This window comes from Amblyraja radiata, chromosome 10 (assembly GCF_010909765.2).
Source record: "Amblyraja radiata isolate CabotCenter1 chromosome 10, sAmbRad1.1.pri, whole genome shotgun sequence".
NCBI classification, from domain to species: Eukaryota; Metazoa; Chordata; class Chondrichthyes; order Rajiformes; family Rajidae; genus Amblyraja; species Amblyraja radiata.
The window spans coordinates 69,373,117-69,394,764 of NC_045965.1; the positions used below are offsets into that span (position 1 = coordinate 69,373,117).

Below are 21,648 nucleotides of genomic sequence, written 5' to 3' on the forward strand. Positions count from 1 at the left end.
CCGATTTTGTGGGTATGAGAGAAGGTCTCGCTCAAGTTGACTGGAGCAGGTTATTTGAGGGGATAGGAACATCGGCCAAGTGGGATGCTTTTAAAAGTGTACTGACGAAAGCTCAGGATGTGTACGTCCCCGTTAGAGTGAAGGGCAAACCAGGCAAACGTAAGGAAACTTGGCTGACGAGGGAAATTGAGGCGTTGGTCAAAAACAAGAAGTATGCATGAGACCGGTATAGGTAACTGGGATCAAGTGCATCCCTGGAGGAGTTTCGGGAACTAGGGAGTAAACTGAAAAAAGAGATCAGAAGAGCAAATAGGGGCCAGGAGATAGCTCTGGCGGGTAGCATTAAGGACAATCCCAAAAGATTTTATAAGTACATAAAGGGGAAAAGGGTAACTCGAGAGAGAGAGTGGGACCTCTCAGGAATCAAAGCGGTCACCTCTGTGTGGAGCCACAGGAGATGGGCAAGGTCCTCAATGAATATTTCTCCTCTATATTTACTGGATGGAGGGAATTGGGGCAGTCATTGGAAGTATCTTGAGAGCAGTCAGTCTTACTGTCGAAGAAGTACTGAAGATAATGTCGTGTATGAATGAATGATGAATCTCTTTATTGTCATTGCACATGGTACAACGAAATTTAAAAGTCAATCCCATGTATGAAGGTGGATAAATCAGATATATCCGAGGACATTGCGGGAAACTAGAGAGGAAATTGCGGGAGCCCTGGATAAAATTTACGAGTCGTCCTTAAATGCAGGAGAGGTTCCAGAAGACTGGGGCGCCGCAAATGTTGTGCCTCTTTTCAAGAAGGGTTGCAGGGAAAATGCTGGGAACTATAGGCCGGTGAGCTTAGCATCTCTAGTTGGAAAGTTACTAGAGAGTATTCTGAGGGATAGGTTATACAGGCATTTGGATGGGCAAGGGCTGATTAGGGATTGTCAGCATGGTTTTGTATATGGGAGGTCGTGTCTCACAAATCTGATTGATTTTTTCGAAGACTTGACCAAAAAGGTTGATGAGGGCAGAGCTGTAGATATTGTGTACATGGACTTCAGTCAGGCGTTCGACAAGGTTCCGCATGGTAGGCTGTTCTGGAAAGTTGGATCGCATGGGATCCAAGGAAAAATAGCTGAATGGATAGCAAATTGGCTACATGGAAGGAAGCAGAGGGTGATGGTGGAAGGTTGCTTCTCAGACTGGAGGCCTGTGACTAGTGGTGTGCCTCAGTAACGGTGCTGGGCTTGTTCCTGTTTGTCATCTACATCAATGATTTGGATGAGAACACACAGGGCAAGATTAGCAAGTTTGCTGATGATACAAGAGTGAGTGGTTTTGCAGATAGTGAAGATGGTTGTGAACGATTGCAGCAGGATCTGGATCGATTGGCCAGGTGGGCGGAGGAATGGTTGATGGAATTTAATACAGAGAAGTGTGAGGTGTTGCATTTTGGGACGTCGAACAAGGGCAGGACCTACACAGTGAATGGTCGGCCTCTGGGTAGTGTTGTAGAGCAGAGGGATCTAGGAGTCCAGGTGCATGGTTCCATTGAATGTTGAGTCGCAGGTAGATAAGGTGGTCAAAAAGGCTTTTGGCACTTTGGCCTTCATCAGTCAGAGTATTGAGTATAGAAGTTGGGAGGTCATGTTGCTGTTGTATAAGACGTTGGTGAGACCGCATTTAGAATATTGTGTTCAGTTCTGGGCACCGTGTTATAGGAAAGATATTGTCAAACTTGAAATGGTTCAGAGAAGATTTACGAGGATGTTGCCAGGACTAGAGGGTGTGAGCTATAGGGAGAGGTTGAGTAGGCTGGGTCTCTATTCCATGGAGCGCAGGAGGATGAGGGGAGATCTTATAGAGGTATACAAAATCATGAGAGGAATAGATCGGGTAGACACACAGAGTCTCTTGCCCAGAGTAGGGGAATCGAGGACCAGAGGACATAGGTGCAAGGTGAAGGGGAAAAGATTTAATAGGAATCTGAGGGGTAACTTTTTCACACAGAGGGTGGTGGGTGTATGGAACAAGCTGCCAGAGGAGGTAGTTGAGGCTGGGACTATCCCAACGTTTAAGAAACAGTGAGACAGGTACATGGATAGGACAGGTTTGGAGGGATATGGACCAAGCGCAGGCAGGTGGGACTAGGGTAGCTGGGACATTGTTGGCCAGTATGGGCGAGTTGGGCCGAAGGGCCTGTTTCCACACTGTATCACTCTATGACTCTGTGATAGAATCATAGGATAATTTATCCCAGGAGGGAAGTTGATCTGCCAACATTCATAAAACACAAAATACATGAAACATGAAATGAAAGTGACCAGTGGATAGTCCAGGGTTGGGGGTGTGGGAAGATTGGGGAGATGGTGGGGGAGTCTCAGTCTCAGTCTCAGTCTACCCCATGACAGAAGGGGGAGAGGTTGTACAGTTTGATAGCCACAGGGAAGAAGGATCTCCTGTGGCGTTCTGTGCTGCATCTTGGTGGAACCAGTCTGTTGCTGAAGATAGACACAAAATGCTGGAGTAACTCAGCGGGACAGGCAGCATCTGTGGAGAGAAGGAATGGGTGACGTTTCAGGTCGAGGCCCTTCTTCAGACTGTAGTTCCTCCCTACATTGTTGCAGAAGGTTGACCAGTGTGGGGGGGAGAGGGTGACGGGGGGGGGGGGGGGAGCTAGGGGTGAGGGGTGAGCTGTGGGTGAGAGGGTGACAGGGGGGGGGGGAGCTGGGGGTGAGGAGGTGTGGGGGTGAGCTGTGTGTGGTTTGGGGTACGGTGGTCTGGGGGCGAGGGGGTGAGCTGGGTGAGGGGGTGAGCTGTGTGGGGGTTTGGGGTACGGCGGTCTGGGGGTGTGCTGGGTGTGGTTTGGAGTAAGGTGTTCTGGGAGTGAGCTGGGGGTCTGGGGGTGAGCTGGGTGTGGGGGAGAGCTGTGTGGGGTTTGGGGGTACGTTGGTCTGGGGGTGAGCTGGGTAGCGTTTGGGGTACAGTGGTCTGGGGATGAGGGGGTGAGCTGGGGGGGTTTTGGGGTACAGTGGTCTGGGGGTGAGGGGGTGAGCTGGGTGGGGTTTGGGGGTACGGTGGTCTGGGGGTGAGCATGCTCTCTGTGTTTCAGTGATCCTCCTCTGCATTCTGGAGCTGATCATCATCCTGATGCTGATTTTCCTTCGGAAGAGAATTTGTATCGCCATCGCCCTGCTCAGGGAAGGAAGCAGGTAACGCGTGTGTGTGTGTGTGTGTGTGTGTGTGTGTGTGTTGTGTCACGTGTACCGAGGTACAGTGAAAAGCTTTTGTTGCGTGCTAACCAGTCAGCAGAAAGACAATACATGATTACAATCGAGCCGTCCACAGTGTACAGATACATGACAAAGGGGAATAACGTTTAGTGCAAGGTAAAGATAGCAAAGTCCGATTGAGGATAGTCCGAGGGTCTCCAATGAGGTAGATGGGAGGTCAGGACCGCTCTCTAGTTGGTGAGAGGACGGTTCAGTTGCCTGATAACAGCCGGGAAGAAACTGTCCTTGAATCTGGAGGTGTGCGTTTATTCTCACACTTCTGTACCTCTTGCCCGATGGGAGAGGGGAGAAGAGGGAGTGACCGGGGTGAGACTGGTCCTTGATGATGCTGCTGGCCTTGCCGAGGCAGCGTGAGGTGTGACCTCCCTGTGCAATGAGTGTTCATAAGTGATAGGAGCAGAATTAGGCCATTCGGCCCATCAAGACTATTCAGCCATTCAATGATCTCTCCCTCCTAACCCCATTCTCCTGCCTTCTCCCCATAACCCCTGACACCTGCACTAATCAAGAATCTATCTATCTCTGCCTTAAATATATCCACTGACTTGTGGCCTCCACAGCCGTCTGTGGCAAAGAATTCCACAGATTCACCACCCTCTGACTAAAGAAATTCCTCCTCATCTCCTTCCTAAAGGAACGTCCTTTAATTCTGAGGCTGTGCCCTCTGGTCCTGGGCTCTCCCACTAGTGGAAACATCCTCTCCACATCCACTCTATCCAGGTCTGTTCCCGGTGAGGAATGAGGCGGGGAACATTCTTTAACAATACAGGCCCTTCGGCCCACCGAGTCCATGCTGACCAGCCATCTCCGTACACCAGCGTTATTCTACACACTGGGGACAATTTACGGGGTGACGGAAGGGGTGACAGGAGGGGTGACGCAAGGGGTGACACTGAGCGGACAAAAACCCCCAAAGGACTGAGAAGGTTTACGAGGATGTTGCCAGGACTAGAGGGTGTGAGCTACAGGGAGAGGTTGAGTAGGCTGGGTCTCTATTCCATGGAGCGCAGGAGGATGAGGGGAGATCTTATAGAGGTGTACAAAATCATGAGAGGAATAGATCGGGTAGATACACAGAGTCTCTTGCCCAGAGTAGGGGAATCGAGAACCAGAGGACATAGGTTCAAGGTGAAGGGGAATAGATTTAATAGGAATCCGAGGGGTGACTTATTCACACAGAGGGTGGTGGGTGTATGGAACAAGCTGCCACAGGAGGTAGTTGAAGCTGGGACTATCCCAATGTTAAAAATACATTTGAACAGGTACATGGATAGGACAGGGATATGGGTCAAACGCTGGCAGGTGAGAATAGTGTAGCTGGGGCATGTTGGTCGGCACGGACTAGTTGGGCTGAAGGGCCTTTTCCTTGCTGGGGGTCAGGCGGTAGAATTTAGGTGTGGGAAGAAGGGAAGAACATAAGTGTTTAAGAAGGAACTGCAGATGCTGGAAAATCAAAGGTAGACAAAAGTGCTGGAGAAACTCAGCGGGTGCAGCAGCATCTATGGAGCGAAGGAAATAGGCAACGTTTCCTTCGCTCCATGCAAAGGGTTGAATAATCACCACTATAGGAAATAGGCAACGTTTCGGGCCGAAACCCGGAAGGGTTTCGGCCCGAAACGTTGCCTATTTCCTTCGCTCCATAGATGCTGCTGCACCCGCTGAGTTTCTCCAGCACTTTTGTCTACCTTCGGAAGAACATAAGAGCCAGCAGGGATGGTTTGGGCCGAATGGCCTGTAGTTGGGGCAAACAGTCTGGTTTGATTTGAGATAATTCTGCTTCAGTGTGGGAGTGTTTATGTGTGTGTTTGTGTTTTGTTCCCAGAGCCATTGGACACATGATGTCGACCCTGTTCTACCCCATCATCACGTTCCTGCTTCTAGCCGTTTGTATCTCCTACTGGGCCGTAACGGCCATGTATCCTTCAACACAGCCGGGGGCTCATCGAGCTTCTAGTTAGACAATAGACACTTGACAATAGGTGCAGGAGGAGGCCATTCGGCCCTTCGAGCCTGCACCGCCATTCAATGTGATCATGGCTGATCATCCCCAATCAGTACCCCGTTCCTGCCTTCTCCCCATATCTCCTGACTCCACTACCTTTAAGAGCCCTATCTAGCTCTCTCTTGAAAGTATCCAGAGAACCTGCCTCCACCGCCCTTCTGAGGCGGAGAATTCCACAGACTCACCACTCTCTGTGAGAAAAAGTGATTCCTCATCTCCGTTCTAAATGGCTTACTCCTTATTCTGAAACTGTGGCCCCTGGTTCTGGACTCCCCCAACATCGGGAACATGTTTCCTGCCTCTAGCGTGTCCAAGTCCTTAATAATCTTAGACCTGGCCACAAGGCTCCTGCCTTGTCCAGCCACCACATCCAACTCAATGATAGACACAGAGTGCTGGAGTAACTCAGCGGGACAGGCAGCATCTCTGGAGAGAAGGAATGGATGATGTTTCAGGTCAAGACCCTTCTACAGACTGATCAGTCTCGACCTGAAACGTCACCCATTCCTTCTCTCCACAGATGCTGCCTGACCCGCTGAGTTACTCCAGCACTCTGTGAAACGTCACCTATCCATGTTCTCCACAGATGCTGCCTGACCCACGGAGCTAAGGAAATAGGCAACGTTTCGGGCCGAAATCCTTCTGGAAATAGGCAACGTTTCGGGCCGAAACCCTTATGGGTTTCGTCCCGAAACCCTTACGGGTTTCGTCCCGAAACGTTGCCTATTTCCTTCGCTCCATAGATGCTGCTGCACCCGCTGAGTTACTCCAGCACTCTGTGAAACGTCACCTATCCATGTTCTCCACAGATGCTGCCTAACCCGCTGAGTTACTCCGACACTCTTAGCCTATCTAGGACAGCACAGCCTGGATGGGCCGAATGGTTTGAGAGGTGACGGGGTGTATTGAGCGGGTGGGAACCTGTGAGTGACACGGGTGTGGGGAACTAAATGTGAAAGCTTCTTTAACTGGAGTTTCTGCAGATTCCTGTCCACATCTGGGGAGGCGGTGTACAAAGTGTTGGTCAGTCAGGGCAAGTGTAAATATGCAAACATGACGTGTAACCCGCAGGTAAGCCCCTGTTTGTGCCTCTCCGCACTCCACATGTTGCACCTTTTGGGCGGCACGGTGGCACAGCGGGTAGAGCTGCTGCCTCACAGCACCAGAGACCCGGGTTCCATCCTGACTACGGGTGCTGTCTGTACGGAGTTTGCACGTTTTCCCCATGACCTGCGTGGGTTTTCTCCGGGTGCTCCGGTTTCCTCCCACACTCCAGAGACGTGTAGGTTTGCAGGTTAATTGGCTTGGCATAACTGTAAATTGTCCCCAGTGTGTGTGTAGGACAGTGTTCGTGTGCGGGGATCGCTGGTCAGCATGGAGTCAGTGGGCCGACTTCCTGGAATAATTCAGTAGGACTAGTCCGTGCCGACCAGCGATCCCCGCACACTAACACTATCCTACACACACTGGGGACAATTTATATTTACACCAAGCCAATTAATCTACAAACCTGCAAGTCTCTGGAGTGTGGGAGGAAACCGGAGCACCCGGAGAAAACCCACGCAGGTCACGCTGGGGAGAACGTACAAACTCCGTACAGACAGTACCCATAGTCAGGATGGAACCCGGGTCCTGGCGCTGTGAGGCAGCAGCTCTACCCGCTGCACCACCGTGCCGGCCCGGAACTGTTACTGTTTGTTTTGTTAATATTATTTTTGTAATAGTGTCATAGAGTGATACAGTGTGGAAACAGGCCCTTCGGCCCATCTTGCCCACACCGGCCAACATGTCTCATCTACACTCGTCCCACCTGCCAGCATTTGGTCCATATCCCTCCAAACCTGTCCTATCCATGTACCTGTCTAACTGTTTCTTAAACAATGGGATAGTCCCAGCCTCAACTACCTCCTCTGGCAGCTCGTTCCACCCTTTGTGTGAAAAAGTTACCCCTCAGACTCCTATTAAATCTTTTCACCTTCACCTTGAACCCATGTCCTCTGGTTCTCGATTCCCCTACTCTGGGCAAGAGACTCTGTGCATCTACCCGATCTATTCCTCTCATGATTTTGTACAGCTCTATAAGATCTCCCCTCATCCTCCTGCGCTCCATGGAATAGTGACCCAGCCTACTCAACCTCTCCCTGTAGCTCACACCCTCTAGTCCTGGCAACATCCTCGTAAATCTTCACTGTACCCTTGATAGATACAAAATGCTGGAGTAACTCAGCGGGACAGGCAGTATCTCTGGAGAGAAGGAATAGGTGACGATTCGGATCGAGACCCTTCTTCAGACTCTGGAAGGAATAGGTAACTCTGACTTCTTTAGAGTCTGAAGAAGGGTCTCAATGTGAAACGTCACCTATTCCTTTTCTCCAGAGATGCTGCCTCACCCGCTGAGTTACTCCAGCATTTTGACAATAGACAACAGGTACAGGAGGAGACCATTCCGCCTTTCAAGCCAGCACCGCCATTCAATGTGATCATGGCTGATCATCCACAATCAGTACCCCGTTCCTACCTTCTCCCCATATCCCCTGACTCCGCTATCTTTAAGAGCCCTATCTAGCTCTCTCTTGAAAGTATCCAGAGAACCGACCTCCACCGCCCTCTGAGGCAGAGAATTCCACAGACTCACAACTCTCTGTGAGAAAAAGTGTTTCCTCATCTCCGTTCTAAATGGCTTACTCCTTATTCTTAAACTGTGGCCCCTGGTTCTGGACTCCCCCAACATCGGGAACATGTTTCCTGCCTCTAGCGTGTCCAAACCCTTAATAATCTTATATGTTTCAATAAGATGTCCTCTCATCCTTCTAAACTCCAGAGTGTACAAGCCCAGCTGCTCCATTCTCTCGGCATATGACAGTCCCGCCAACCCGGGAATGACTTTTGCGCCTATCTTTGGCTTAAACCAGCACCTGCAGTTCCTTCCTACACATTTCTCTGTATCCCGTTTCCAGGTTGAATTGAATAAGTGTATTTTTGATTGGACCACTCGTGTGTCTCTCCACAGACGTTCAGCATCAGTAACGTGACCAGGCTGTGCCCGGGGGCTCAGTGTGCCTTTGCATTCTACGGCGGTGAGACTGTGTACTACAAGTACATCTTCATCCTGCAGATCTGCAACCTCTTGGTCTTCCTGTGGTTGGTCAACTTTGCCATTGCTCTGGGCCAGTGCACGCTGGCCGGAGCCTTCGCCTCTTACTACTGGACCTTCCGCAAGCCCGCTGGACTGCCCGCCTTCCCGCTGCTCGCAGCCTTCTCACGCGCACTCCGGTGAGGGTTACCCCCACACACCTTGTGGGGGGACAGGGGGGGGGGACAAGGGGGGGTGGGAGGTCATAGTCTGAGGGTGTGAGGGTGTGTGTTGGGAGGTTGGGGTGAGGGGGGGTTGGGGTGAGGGGGGGTTGGGGGTGAGGGGGGGTTGGGGGTGAGGGGGGTTGGGGGTGAGGGGGGTTGGGGGTGAGGGGGGGTTGGGGGTGAGGGGGGGTTGGGGTGAGGGGGGGTTGGGGTGAGGGGGGGGTTGGGGGTGGAGGGGGGGTTGGGGTGAGGGGGCGGTTGGGGTGAGGGGGGCGTTGGGGTGAGGGGGGTTGGGGTGAGGGGGGTCTGTGTGGGGGTGAGGGGGGGTTGGGGTGAGGGGGGGTTGGGGTGAGGGGGGGTTGGGGGTGAGGGGGGTGTGGGTGAGGGGGGGTGGGTGTGAGGGGGGGTGGGGCGTGAGGGGGGGTTGGGTGTGAGGGGGGGTGGGGGTGAGGGGGGTTGGGGGAATGACTCTGCGTGACCTGTGACCTCTCCCCGTGTCCAGCTAACACACAGGATCGTTGGCCTTTGGTCACTGATCCTCAGCCTCGTGCAAATGGTCCGGATCATTCTATATATATCTGGACAGCAAATGAAAGGGTGAGTCGTGGGGGGGAGGGGGTGAGGGGGGCCACATGGGTCTTGCGAGGCAACCGCTACTACACACAGCGCCGTCATGCCCATCCCTCACTGGGGCCAAAGTGTGAGACCCCCCCCTCCCTGTCGGTGCTGACCCACTCAGTGGTTCACAGAGGGTCCAGCACGTGTCCATACCCTCTGCAAGGGCAACACAGGAGGGCTGGGGGGAGGGATGGTAATAATGACTGTGCAAGACCCCGACATCCTTGAGGTGAGTAGGAAGAAGTGGGGTGGGGACACCTGTAGGTGGCGGTGTTGCCTCGTTTCTCCCGCACCGAGCATTTTATCGGGATGTATCCCAGCACGGTTTGGGAACAGCTCCGTCCGACGACCGCAAGAAATCGCAGAGAGTTGTGGACGCAGCCCAGACCATCCCACACGCCAACAACCAACCTCCCTTCCATCGCCTCCATCTACACCTCACGCTGCCTCGGCATGCACAGCAGCATCATCAAGGACCAGTCTCACCCCGGTCACTCCCTCTTTCTCCCCTCTCCATCGGGCAGAGGTACAGAAGTGTGAAAACGCCACTTCCAGATTCAGGGACAGTTTCTTCCCGGACTGTTATCAGGCAACTGAACCGTCCTCTCACCAACTAGAGAGCGGTCCTGACTCCCATCTACCTCATTGGTGCAACCTCGGACTATCCTTGATTGGACTTTACTGGCTTGACCTTGCACTAAACGTTATTCCCTTTATCCTGTATCTGTACACTGTGGACGGCTCGATTGTAATCATGTATTGTCTTTCCGCTGACTGGATAGCACGCAACAAAAAGCTTTTCACTGTACCTCGGTACACGGGACAATAAACTCAACTAAACTAAAATTATCCCAAAGATATCCTCGGTCAGGCCCATTGGTCAAGGCTGGTGGTTGAATTATTCCCAGCTCCGCGGCAACTTGGAATTCAAGTCCATCAACACCTTGGTTCGGCACGGTGGCGCAGCGGGTAGAGCTGCTGCCTGACCCAGGTTCCATCCCGACTACAGGTGCTGTCTGTACGGAGTTTGCACGTTCTCCCCGTGACCTGCGTGGGTTTTCTCCGGGTGCTCCGGTTTCCTCCCACAGTCCAAAGACGTGCAGGTTTGTAGGTTAATTGGCCTGGTGTAAATGTAAATTGTCCCTAGTGTGTGTAGGATAGTGTTAGTGTGCAGGGGATCATTGGTCAGTATAGACTGGATGGGCCGAAGGGCCTGTTTCCGTGCTGTATCTCTAAACTAAACTAAAGTCACTGTTGAAACCAGGATATAAAATTAATCTTCACCACCACAGCGATTGCAAAACTATTGGTCGGCCTGTGAGCTCTGATTTCCTTCGGGGAAGGAAATCCTTTTATTTCCTTTTTTTAAACTTTCAAAATATGTTTTCTCCATTGCAAAAATATAAATGCGCAATGTTGTAGTTAACCTTTTCATAACCGGTAACGTTTGTGTCGTAGAGATATGAAACTGGGATCACTCGATGATGAATGGTGGAGTAGACTTGATGGGCCGAATGGCCTCATTCTGCTCCTAGAACTCATGAACAGGACATTCGGCCCAACTTGCCCACACCAGCCAACATGTCCCATCTACACTAGTCCCACCTGCCTACGTTTGGTCCATATCCCTCCAAACCTGCCCTATCCATGTTCCTGTGTAGGAAGGAACTGCAGATGCTGGTTTAAACCGAAGATAGACACAGAATGCTGGAGTAACTCGGCAGGACAGGCAGCATCTTGGGAGAGAAGGAATGGGTGACGTTTCGGGCCGAGACCCTTCTTCTTTTCAACCTGAGACGTTACCCATTCCTCCTCTCCAGAGATGCTGCCTGTCCCGCTGAGTTACTCCAGCATTCTGTGTATATCCATGTACCTGTCTAATTGTATTTTAAACATTGGGATAGTCCCAGCCTCAACTACCTCCTCTGGCAGCTCTTTCCATACACCCACCACCCTCTGTGTGGAAACGTTGTGCCTCAAGTTCGGATTCAATCTTCCCCCTGTTCCTCCAAAATATTCCAAATGGAATTCACCTTAAACCCATGTCCTCTGGTTGTGTGTGTGTGTGAGTGTGAGTGTGAGTGTGAGTGTGAGTGTGAGTGTGAGTGTGAGTGTGAGTGTGAGTGTGAGTGTGAGTGTGAGTGTGAGCGTGTGCGTGTGCGTGTGCGTGTGCGTGTGCGTGTGCGTGCGCGCGCGCGCGCGTGTGCGTGTGCGTGCGTGCGTGCGTGTGTGCGTGTGCGTGCGTGTGTGTGCGTGCGTGTGTGCGTGTGCGCGTGCGTGCGTGTGTCTGCGTGTATGTGTGTGTGTGCGTGTGCGTGTGCGTGCGTGTGTCTGCGTGTGCGTGTGCGTGTGTGTGTGTGTGTGGTGCGCGTGTTGGTCGTGCGAGTGTGATGTGTGCACTGTGCGCGCTGTGCAGTGAGTGTGTGGTGCGCGTGCGTGGTCTGCGTGTTTGTGTTGCGTGTTGTGTGAGTGGTGTGTGTGAGTGTGAGAGTGGGTGTGTGTGAGTGTGAGTGTGAGAGTGCGGTGTATGAGTGTGTGTAGTGTTGTGAGTGTGTGTTCGTGTGAGTGTGTGTGAGTGTGTGCTGTGAGTGTGCGTGTGAGAGTGAAGTGCGGTGTATGAGTTGAGTGTGAGTGTGTGAGTGGTGTGTGAGTGTGTATGAGTGTGAGTGCATGTGTGAGTGTGAGAGTGAGTGTGTGTGAGTGTGCGGTGCGTGTGTGTGAGTGGTGTGTGTGGTGTGAGTGTGTGTTAGTGTGGTGTTTTGTGCGTGTGTGTGTGAGTGTGCTGTAGTGAGCGTGAGTGCGTGTGTATGCGTGGTGTGCGTGTGTGAGTGGTGGTGTGGGTGTCGCGTGAGTTGAGTGCATGTGTGAGTGTGAGCGGGCGTGTGTGTTGAGTGTGAGGTGAGTGTGTGCGGGTGTCGTGTGGTGTGAGTGTGTGTTAGTGTGCGTGTGTGTGCGTGTGTGTGTGCGTGTGCGTGTGCGCGTGCGTGCGTGTGTCTGCGTGCGTGTGCGTGTGTGCGTGTGTGTGTGCGCGTGTCTGCGTGTGTGTGTGTGTGTGCGTGTGTGCGTGTGTGTGTGTGTGTGTGTGTGTGCGTGTGTGCGTGCGTGTGTGTGTGTGCGTGTGCGTGCGTGTGTCTGTGTGTGTGTGTGTGTTGGTCTGGCCAGCGTCCTCAACTCTCTGCAGTGTCTTGCCATCTTGGGTGGAGCTGTTCCCAAACCGAGCTGTGGGGCAGGGGGGCGGCAGGTTAGTGGTGGGGGTACATGTGTGGGGGGGAAGGGTGGGGGTACATGTGTGGGGGGGGGGGGGGGGGGTACATGTGTGGGGGGGGGGGGTGGGGGTTACATGTGTGGGGGGGAGGGGTGGGGGTACATGTGTGGGGGGGAAGGGTGGGGGTACATGTGTGGGGGGGAGGGGTGGGGTACATGTGTGGGGGGGAGGGGTGGGGGTACATGTGTGGGGGGGAGGGGTGGGGGTACATGTGTGGGGGGGAGGGGTGGGGGTACCAGCTTGCTGGAGTGTTCACTCACGGGTGCGTTGTTCCCACTGCCAGGGGCACACAACGTGGTCGCTCGCTTCCTGCTCTGCTGCCTCAAGTGTTGCTTCTGGTGCTTGGAGAAATTCATCAAGTTCCTGAACCGGAACGCCTACATCATGGTGAGTCCACGTCACATGGCCGCAGGATACACAGTGCTGTCCAGTTTACGGTTCGGATGTCAAGGTCAGAAGGAATAGCAGAATTAGGCCATTCGGCCCATCGTCTACTCCGCCATTCAATCATGGCTGATCTATCTCTCCCTCCTAACCCCATTCTCCTGCCTTCTCCCCATAACCCCTGACACCCGCACTGATCAAGAATCTAAACTCCAGCAAGTACAGGCCCAGCGCAGACAAACACTCATCATATGTTAACCCGCTCATTCCTGGGATCATTCTTGTAAACCTCCTCTGGACCCTCTCTAGAACCAGTACATCCTTCCTCAGATACGGGGCCCAGAACTGCTCACAATATTCCAAATGCTGCCTGACCAGCGCCTTATAGAGCCTCAGCGTTACATCCCTGTGTTTGTATTCCAGTCCTCTTGATATAAATGTTAGCCGAGACCCTTCCTCAGACTGAGGGTTAGGGCAGAGGGAAGAGAGAGGTACAGAAGTGTGGAAACACACATACACCTCCAGATTCAGGAACAGTTTCTTCCCGGCTGTTATCAGGCAACTGAACCGTCCTCTCACCAACTAGAGAGCGGTCCTGACCTCCCATCCACCTCATTGGTGACCCTCGGACTATCCTTGATCGGACTTTACTGACTTTATTTTTTTAGTTTAGTTTAGAGATACAGCGCGGAAACAGGCCCTTCAGCCCATCGAGTCCGTGCTGACCAACGATCCCCGTACACTAATACTATCCTACACACACCAGGGACAATTTACATTTACACCAAGACAATTAACCTACAAACCTGCACGTCTTTGGGGTGGGGGAGGAAACCTGAGCACCCGGAGAAAACCCACGCAGGTCACAGGGAGAACGTGCAAACTCCGTACAGACAGCACCCGTAGTCAGGATTGAACCCGGGTCTCTGGCGCTGTGAGGCAGCAGCTCTACCCGCTGCACCACCGTGATGCCTGGGGTGGGTCTGGGGGGTGGTTTGGTGCTGAGGTCGGGTTAGGGTCAGCGTTGGGTCAGGTGGGACAAGAACATGATGGCTGTTGGGGTCATGCTACACAGAAACAGGCCCTTCGGCCCAACTTGCTCATACTGACCAACTGGCATCTACACTAGTCCCACCTGCCACGTTTGGCCCGTATTCCTCTAGACCTGTCCTATCCATGCACCTGTCTAAAAGTGTTTTAAAGGTTGTTAGACTTCCAGCTTCAACTACCTCCTCTGGCAGCTCGTTCCATTCACCCACGTTGCCCCTCAGGTTCCTGTTAAATCTTTCCCCCTCTCACCTTAAACCTGTGTGTGTGTGTGAGGGGTGGAGTGAGGGGGAGGTGATGATAGTGTGGGTCTGAAGAAGGGTCTCGACCAGAAACGTCACCCATTCCTTCACTCCACAGATGCTGCCTGACCCGCTGAGTTACTCCAGCACTCTGTGATTGTCTTTGGAGAGAGTGAGATGGGGTCGGTGTGAATGGGAGGTTGTTGGTCGGCACTGACTCGGTGGGCCGAAGGGCCTGTTTCCCTCCAGACTCTAGCTGGGCCGAAGGGCCTGTTTCCTACAGACTCGGTGGGCACTAATTGATTGTTCCTTCTATCCCACAGATTGCCATTTATGGTAAAAACTTCTGTACATCGGCCAAGGAAGCTTTCTTTCTGCTGATGAGGAACGTGTTGAGGTGGGTGATCCTCAGTCACACGGTCACGGGATTGGAGCAGAATTAGGCCATTCGGCCCCATCAAGTCTACACCGCCATTCAATCACGGCTGATCTATCTCTCCCTCCTAACCCCATTCTCCTGCCTTCTCCCCATAACCCCTGACACCCGCACTAATCAAGAATCTATCTATCTCTGCCTTAAATATATCCACTGACTTGTGGCCTCCACAGCCGTCTGTGGCAAAGAATCCCAAAGATTCTGGCTAAAGAAATTCCTCCTCATCTCCTTCCTAAAGGAACGTCCTTTAATTCTGAGACTGTGACCTCTGGTCCTAGACTCTCCCACTAGTGGAAATATCCTCTCCACATCCACTCTATCCGGGCCTTTCACTGTTCGAGTGTAGATGAGGCATGTTGGTCAGTGTGAGGAATATTGGTCCCAATAGAACATCCTTTCATTCTGAGTATAATTTTGAGTCCCACCGTATATTGGAGGAGCAGCACCTCATATTTCGCTTGGGTAGTTTACACCCCAGCGGTATGAACATTGACTTCTCCAATTTCAGGTAGTCCCTGCTTTCTCCCTCCTTCCCCTCCCCTTCCCAGCTCTCCCACAGCCCACTGTCTCCGCCTCTTCCTTTCTTCTTCCCGCTCCCCCATCCCCACATCAGTCTGAAGAAGGGTCTCGACCGGAAACGTCACCTATTCCTTCGCTCCATAGATGCTGCCTCACCCGCTGAGTTTCTCCAGCATTTTTGTCCACCTTTAATTCTGAGGCCGAATGGCCTGATTCTGCTGCTATCCCCGGGGGGGGGGGGGGTCAGACGAGTGTCACGGGGCCGAGTGGCCTCGGCTGTGAATCGTTAAATTGTGAATGGTGGCCGATTAGGAAAAGGGGAGATGCAACGAGACCTGGGTGTCATGGTACACCAGTCATTGAAAGTAGGCATGCAGGTGCAGCAGGCAGTGAAGAAAGCGAATGGTATGTTAGCATTCATAGCAAAAGGATTTGAGTATAGGAGCAGTGAGGTTCTATTGCAGTTGTACAGGGTCTTGGTGAGACCACACCTGGAGTATTGCGTACAGTTTTGGTCTCCTAATCTGAGGAAAGACATTCTTGCCATAGAGGGAGTGCAGAGAAGGTTCACCAGACTGATTCCTGGGAATGTCAGGACTTTCATATGAAGAAAGACTGGATAGACTCGGTTTGTACTCGCTAGAATTTTGAAGATTGAGGGGGGATCTTATAGAAACTTACAAAATTCTTAAGGGGTTGGACAGGCTAGATGCAGGAAGATTGTTCCCAATGTTGGGGAAGTCCAGAACAAGGGGTCACAGTTTAAGGATAAGGGGGAAATCTTTTAGGACCGAGATGAGGAAATCATTTTTTACACCGAGAGTGGTGAATCTGTGGAATTCTCTGCCACAGAAGGTAGTTGAGGCCACAGTTCAGTGGCTATATTTAAGAGGGATTTAGATGTGGCCCTTGTGGCTAAAGGGATCAGGGGGTATGGAGAGAAGGCAGGTACAGGATACTGAGTTGGATGATCAGCCATGATCATATTGAATGGCGGTGCAGGCTCGAAGGGCCGAATGGCCTCCTGCGCCTATTTACTATGTTTCTATGTTTCTATGTTAATCTGTGTTGCATCTTTCCCCGCAGAGTGGCTGTTCTGGATAAGGTGACGGACTTCTTGCTGTTCCTGGGAAAGGTGTTGATTGTGGGCAGTGTAGGTGAGTGTGTGAGAAAGAACTGCAGATGCTGGTTTAAACCAAAGATAGACACAAAGTGCTGGAGTAACTCAGCGGGACAGGCAGCGTCTCTGGAGAGAAGGAATGGGAGACGTTTCGGGTCGAGACCCTTGGGTCTTGACCTGAAACGTCGCCCATTTCTTCTCTCCAGAGACGCTGCCTGTCCCGCTGAGTTACTCCAGCATTTCCTGTCTATTCCAGGAGCAGGTAAGTCCCTCAAAGCCCCATCTCTTCCTCATATCCCAAATTCTTCGTTCCCCAAGGAACATTCCATTATAATAATAATAATATATTTTATTGTCATTGCACAGAAGTGCAACGAGATTTACCTGGGGTCCAGGAATCACACGGTACCCGGAGGAGGCTGTCCGGCCCATCGAGCATGTACTAGCCCTTTGAAGCTGGTCTCCATTACTCTCCCCCCTCCCTACAGCGCTCAGCATTCCCGCTTTCCCAAGATTTCTCAGGTTGCCTCCATGGGTCCCGCAGTTCAGTTGAGTTGAGTTTATTGTCCCGTGTACCGAGGTACAGTGAAAAGCTTTTGTTGCATGCTAAGCAGTCAGTGGAAAGACAATACATGATTACAATCGAGCCGTCCACAGTGTACAGATACAGGATAAAGGGAATAACGTTTAGTGCAAGGTAAAGCCAGCAAAGACCAATCAAGGATAGTCCATGGGTCACCAGTGAGGTAGATGGGAGGTCAGGACCGCTCTCTAGTTGGTGAGAGGACGGTTCAGTTGCCTGATAACAGCCGGGAAGAAACTGTCCCTGAATCTGGAGGTAGACAAAAATGCTGGAGAAACTTAGCGGGTGAGGCAGCATCTATGGAGAGAAGGAATAGGTGACATTTCGGGTCGAGACCCTTCTTCAGACTGATGTTGGTGGGATGGGGGGGGGGGGGGGGGCTGCGCCACCGTGCCTCGTGTGGATGAGTGGGGCTGAGGGGCGTGTGTCGGTGCTGTGCGGGACTCTCAGCCTCTGTGTCTCCATCACGTGCGACCTGTCCGTTATTGACTCACTCTCCTCCGTTTGCAGGAGTTCTCGCCTTCTTCTTCTTCACGCGCAGGATAAAGATCGTCACAGAAGAGGCTCCGTCACTCAACTATTACTGGGTGCCCCTGGCGGTACGTTCAAAGCCCCCCACCCCCACTTCAGTCTGAAGAAGGGTCTCGACCCGAAACGTCGCCTATTCCTTCGCTCCATAGATGCTGCCTCACCCGCTGAGTTTCTCCAGCATTTTTGTCCACCTTCGATCGTGATCATGGCTGATCATCCACAATCAGTACCCCGTTCCTGCCTTCTCCCCATATCCCCTGACTCCGCTATCTTTAAGAGCCCTATCTAGCTCTCTCTTGAAAGTATCCAGAGAACCGGCCTCCACCACCCTCTGGGGCAGAGAATTCCACAGACTCACAACTCTCTGAGTGAAAAAGATTGAATAGAACTTTATTTATCTCAGGAGGGAAATTGTTCTTGCAACTGTCACAAAACAAAGATACATGAAAAATAAAATTAGTGACGAGCGGAAGGTCCAGGATTGGGGATTTACTAACATTAGGGGGGGGGGGGGTCAGTCGGTCTACCCCACGACAGAAGGGGAAGAGTTGAACAGTTTGATAGCCACAGGGAAGAAGGATCTCCTGTGATGTTCTGTGCTGCATCTTGGTGGAACCAGTCTGTTGCTGAAGGTGCTCCACAGGTTGGCCAGTGTGTCATGGAGGGGGTGAGCTGAATTGTCATAACGGATAGGAGTAGAATTAGGCCATTCGGCCCATCAAGTCTACTCCGCCATTCAATCATGGCTGATCTATCCCTCCCTCCTAACCCCATTCTCCTGCCTTCTCCCCATAACCCCTGACACCCGCACTGATCAATAATCTATCTATCTCTGCCTTAAATATATCCACTGACTTGTGGCCTCCACAGCCGTCTGTGGCAAAGAATTTCACAGATTCACCACCCTCTGGCTAAAGAAATTCCCCCTCATCTCCTTCCTAAAGGAACGTTCTTTAATTCTGAGGCTGTGCCCTCTGGTCCTAGACTCTCCCACTAGTGGAAACATCCTCTCCACATCCACTCTATCCAGGCCTTTCACTATTCTGTACGTTTCAATGAGGACCCGCTCATCCTTCTAAACTCCAGCGAGTACAGGCCCAGCGCCGACAAACCAGTATCTGTAAGGGTGAGTGTCTGTGCTGAGTGGGGGGGGGGGGAGGGGTGGGACATCCTGCTGCCCTCTCCGCACTGTGTGTGTGTATGTGTGAGTATTTATGTGCGTGTGTGTGTGTATGTGTAAATATTTATGTATGTGTGCGTATGTGTGTGTGTGCGTGTGTAACGTTCTGCTCCCTCCACAGACGGTGATATTCGGATCGTACCTCATCGCGCACGGGTTCTTCAGCGTTTACGCCATGTGTGTGGACACGCTGTTTCTCTGCTTCTGTGAGTCACCCCCAACCCCGGGGGGGGGGGTGGTGGAGGTGGGGGTGGTGGAGGGTGGATTGTGGAGGGTTTCGGGGGGGGCCACGATCACCCCTGGGCAGTTCACGGGTCCTGAGCCAAACTACAGCCCCTGACCCCAAAACCGATGTGGGGCGTCACGGTGGTGCAGCAGGTTGAGCTGCTGCCTCACAGCGCCAGAGACCCGGGTCCCATCCTGACTACGGGTGCTGTCTGTACGGAGTTTGTACGTTCTCCCCGTGACCACGTGGGGTTTTCTCCGGGTGCTCCCGTTTCCCCCCCACACTCTAAGGACGTGTGGGTGTGTCGGAAGGAACTGCAGATACTGGTTTAAGTCGACGAGAAACACAAAAGGCTGGAGTAACTCAGTGGGTCAGACACCATCTCTGGAACCTTCTCTCCACAGACGCTGCCTGTCCCGCTGAGTTACTCCAGCACTTTTGTGTTGATCTCAGGTTTGGAGGTTAATTGGCTTCTGTACATTGTCCTAGTGTGTGTAGGGTAGTGTCAGTGAGCGGGGATCGCTGGTCAGTGCAGACTCGGTGGGCCGAAGGGCCTGTTTCCGCGCTGTATCTCCAAACTAAAACTAAACCCACCCCCTCTGGCCTGTACGCACCACCCCCGCTGAGTTACTCCAGCACTTTGTGTCTTTCTTTTTGTAAACCGGCATCTGCAGTTCCTTGTTATAGACAACAGGTGCAGGAGTAGAGGCCATTCAGCCCTTTGAGCCAGCACCGCCATTCAATGTGATCATGGCTGATCATCCCCAATCAGTACCCCGTTCCTGCCTTCTCCCCATATCCCCTGACTCCGCTATCTTTAAGAGCCCTATCTAGCTCTCTCTTGAAAGCATCCAGAGAACCTGCCTCCACCGCCCTCTGTGGCAGAGAATTCCACAGACTCACCACTCTCTGTGAGAAAAAGTTTTTCCTCATCTCAGTCCTAAATGGCTTACCCCTTATTCTTAAACTGTGGCCCCTGGTTCTGGACTCCCCCAACATCGGGAACATGTTTCCTGCCTCTAGCCTGTCCAATCCTCAAAGAATTTGATATGTTTCTATAAGATTCCCTCCCATCATTCTAAATTCCAGCGTATACAAGCCCAGTCGCCCATGGTTACATCCTCAAAAAACTCCAGAGGATTAGTCAAGCATGATTTCCCCTTTGTAAATACATGCTGACTTTGACCAGTGGGGGTTCCTGTGTTGTGGGGGTCCCTGTGTTGTGGGGGTGGGGGTCCCCATGTTGTGGGGGTCCCTGTGTTGTGGGGGTGGGGGTTCCTGTGTTGTGGGGGTGGGGTACCTGTGGTGTGTTGTGTGTTGTGGGGTGGGGTACCTGTGGTATGTTGTGGGGGTGGGGGTTACTGTGCTTGTGGGCGTGGGGGTCACTGTGGTGGTTGTGTGTTGTGGGGGTGGGGGTTCCTGCTGTTGTGGGGGGGGGGGGGGGTTGTGGGGGTGGGGTAAATGTCGGTTGTGTTGTGGGGGTGGGGTTACTGTGTTGTGGGGGTGGGGGTACCTGTGTTGTGTTGTGTGTTGTGGGGGTGGGGGTTCCTGTGTGTGGGGGGGGGGGGGGTTGTGGGGGTGGGGGTCCCTGTGGTATGTTGTGGGGGTGGGGTGGGGGTGGGGGTGGGGGTGGGGTCCCTGTGATGTGTTGTGTGTTGTGGGGGTGGGGGGTCCTGTGTGAGGGTCTCTGCATCACACTCTGTCCCCTGTCCACAGTGGAGGACCTGGAGAGGAACGATGGGTCGGAGGAGAAGCCGTACTTCATGAGCAAAACCTTGATGAAGATCCTGCACAAACGCAACGATGAGAGTGACGGGCGGAGACACTAACGCAGCTCCTGCCTTCATCTAGCGCCCGTCTAATCCCACTGCTCCCCCGTCACCTGGCAACAGCAGCAGCTGCAGCGGCTCCCTCCCTGCCTGTGGGACGGGGCGCAGCGAAGGGGGGGGGGGGGGGGGGGGGGCCTGCACCCTGCAGTCGCTAGTCCCCACCCAGCCCAGTCGACCCAGGGGGGAGAGAGAGCGAGGGGGGGGGAGAGAGAGCGGGAGGGGTGAGAGAGAGGGGGGGGGGGGGAAATAGGGGGGCACCCGGGGTCTCTCGACTGCCCTTTGGCCTGTTTGGGGGGGGGGGGGGCAGAGGGTATCTCGCCCCCCCTCCCCCCCCCCCCCCCCCCCCCAGACTCACCCCTTCACCCACACTAGGGGACAATTTACAGAAGCCAATTAACCTACAAACCTGCACGTCTTTGGAGTGCGGGAGGAAACCGGAGCACCCGGAGAAAACCCACGCAGGTCCCGGGGAGAACGTGCAAACTCCGTACAGGCAGGGCCGGCGGGCGGGATTGAACCCGGGCCTCTGGCGCCATGAGGCAGCAGCTCTACCCGCTGCCTGACCTCAACCACCAAGTGTAGACAGACAGGGTAACTCAGCGGGTCAGGCAGCATCTGTGGAGAGAAGGAATGGGTGACGTTTCGGGTCGAGACCCTTCACCAGACCGGCCACGGGTGGATGGGGAAGGGGGATGTTTCTGGGCGCTATCTAAATTCAGGGGTGCGGACTCCACTGGGCGGGGGTGAGTGGGGGGGGGGGGGGGGCGATCCAGTCCTTGCCCCTCCCCCACTGGACTGATCTAAAAGCGATACTAACCAAGAACCAGTCGGCCCCACCGGTTTTAACTCGGCAAGCTCATCATCTGCATGACAATTTCAAGCTTGGTTTTTAATCCGTGTCTTCTTCTGCTGTGCAGAAACAGATGAATATTTTGCTGTAAATCCTCTTGCGTGGAGCTGGCGACACTCGGCATTTGCTGCCTTGTGTTGTCCAGTATAATCTGCCTACTCACAACGCACAATTTTATTCCACACCAATGCTTTCAATAAAAGTTTTTAAGTAAATTGTCTGTTGCTTGTGAC

At 52.9% G+C, this 21,648-nt stretch overlaps 1 protein-coding gene across 1 annotated transcript in view; it reads left to right on the plus strand.

Moving 5' to 3' along the window:
- slc44a5 (solute carrier family 44 member 5) overlaps window positions 1-20,764 on the plus strand; it is a gene marked incomplete at its 5' end in the record, with an annotated part of 27,900 nt that extends 7,136 nt beyond the window's left edge. Inside the window, 13 exon segments of the mRNA XM_033029106.1 lie at window positions 3,106-3,205; window positions 5,109-5,201; window positions 6,272-6,359; window positions 8,299-8,561; window positions 9,088-9,113; window positions 9,116-9,159; window positions 9,161-9,182; window positions 12,752-12,855; window positions 14,465-14,538; window positions 16,183-16,253; window positions 17,310-17,398; window positions 18,632-18,716; window positions 20,453-20,764. Of these exon segments, the coding sequence (XP_032884997.1) occupies window positions 3,106-3,205; window positions 5,109-5,201; window positions 6,272-6,359; window positions 8,299-8,561; window positions 9,088-9,113; window positions 9,116-9,159; window positions 9,161-9,182; window positions 12,752-12,855; window positions 14,465-14,538; window positions 16,183-16,253; window positions 17,310-17,398; window positions 18,632-18,716; window positions 20,453-20,565 (1,172 nt within the window).
- Window positions 20,765-21,648: the final 884 nt, after the last annotated feature.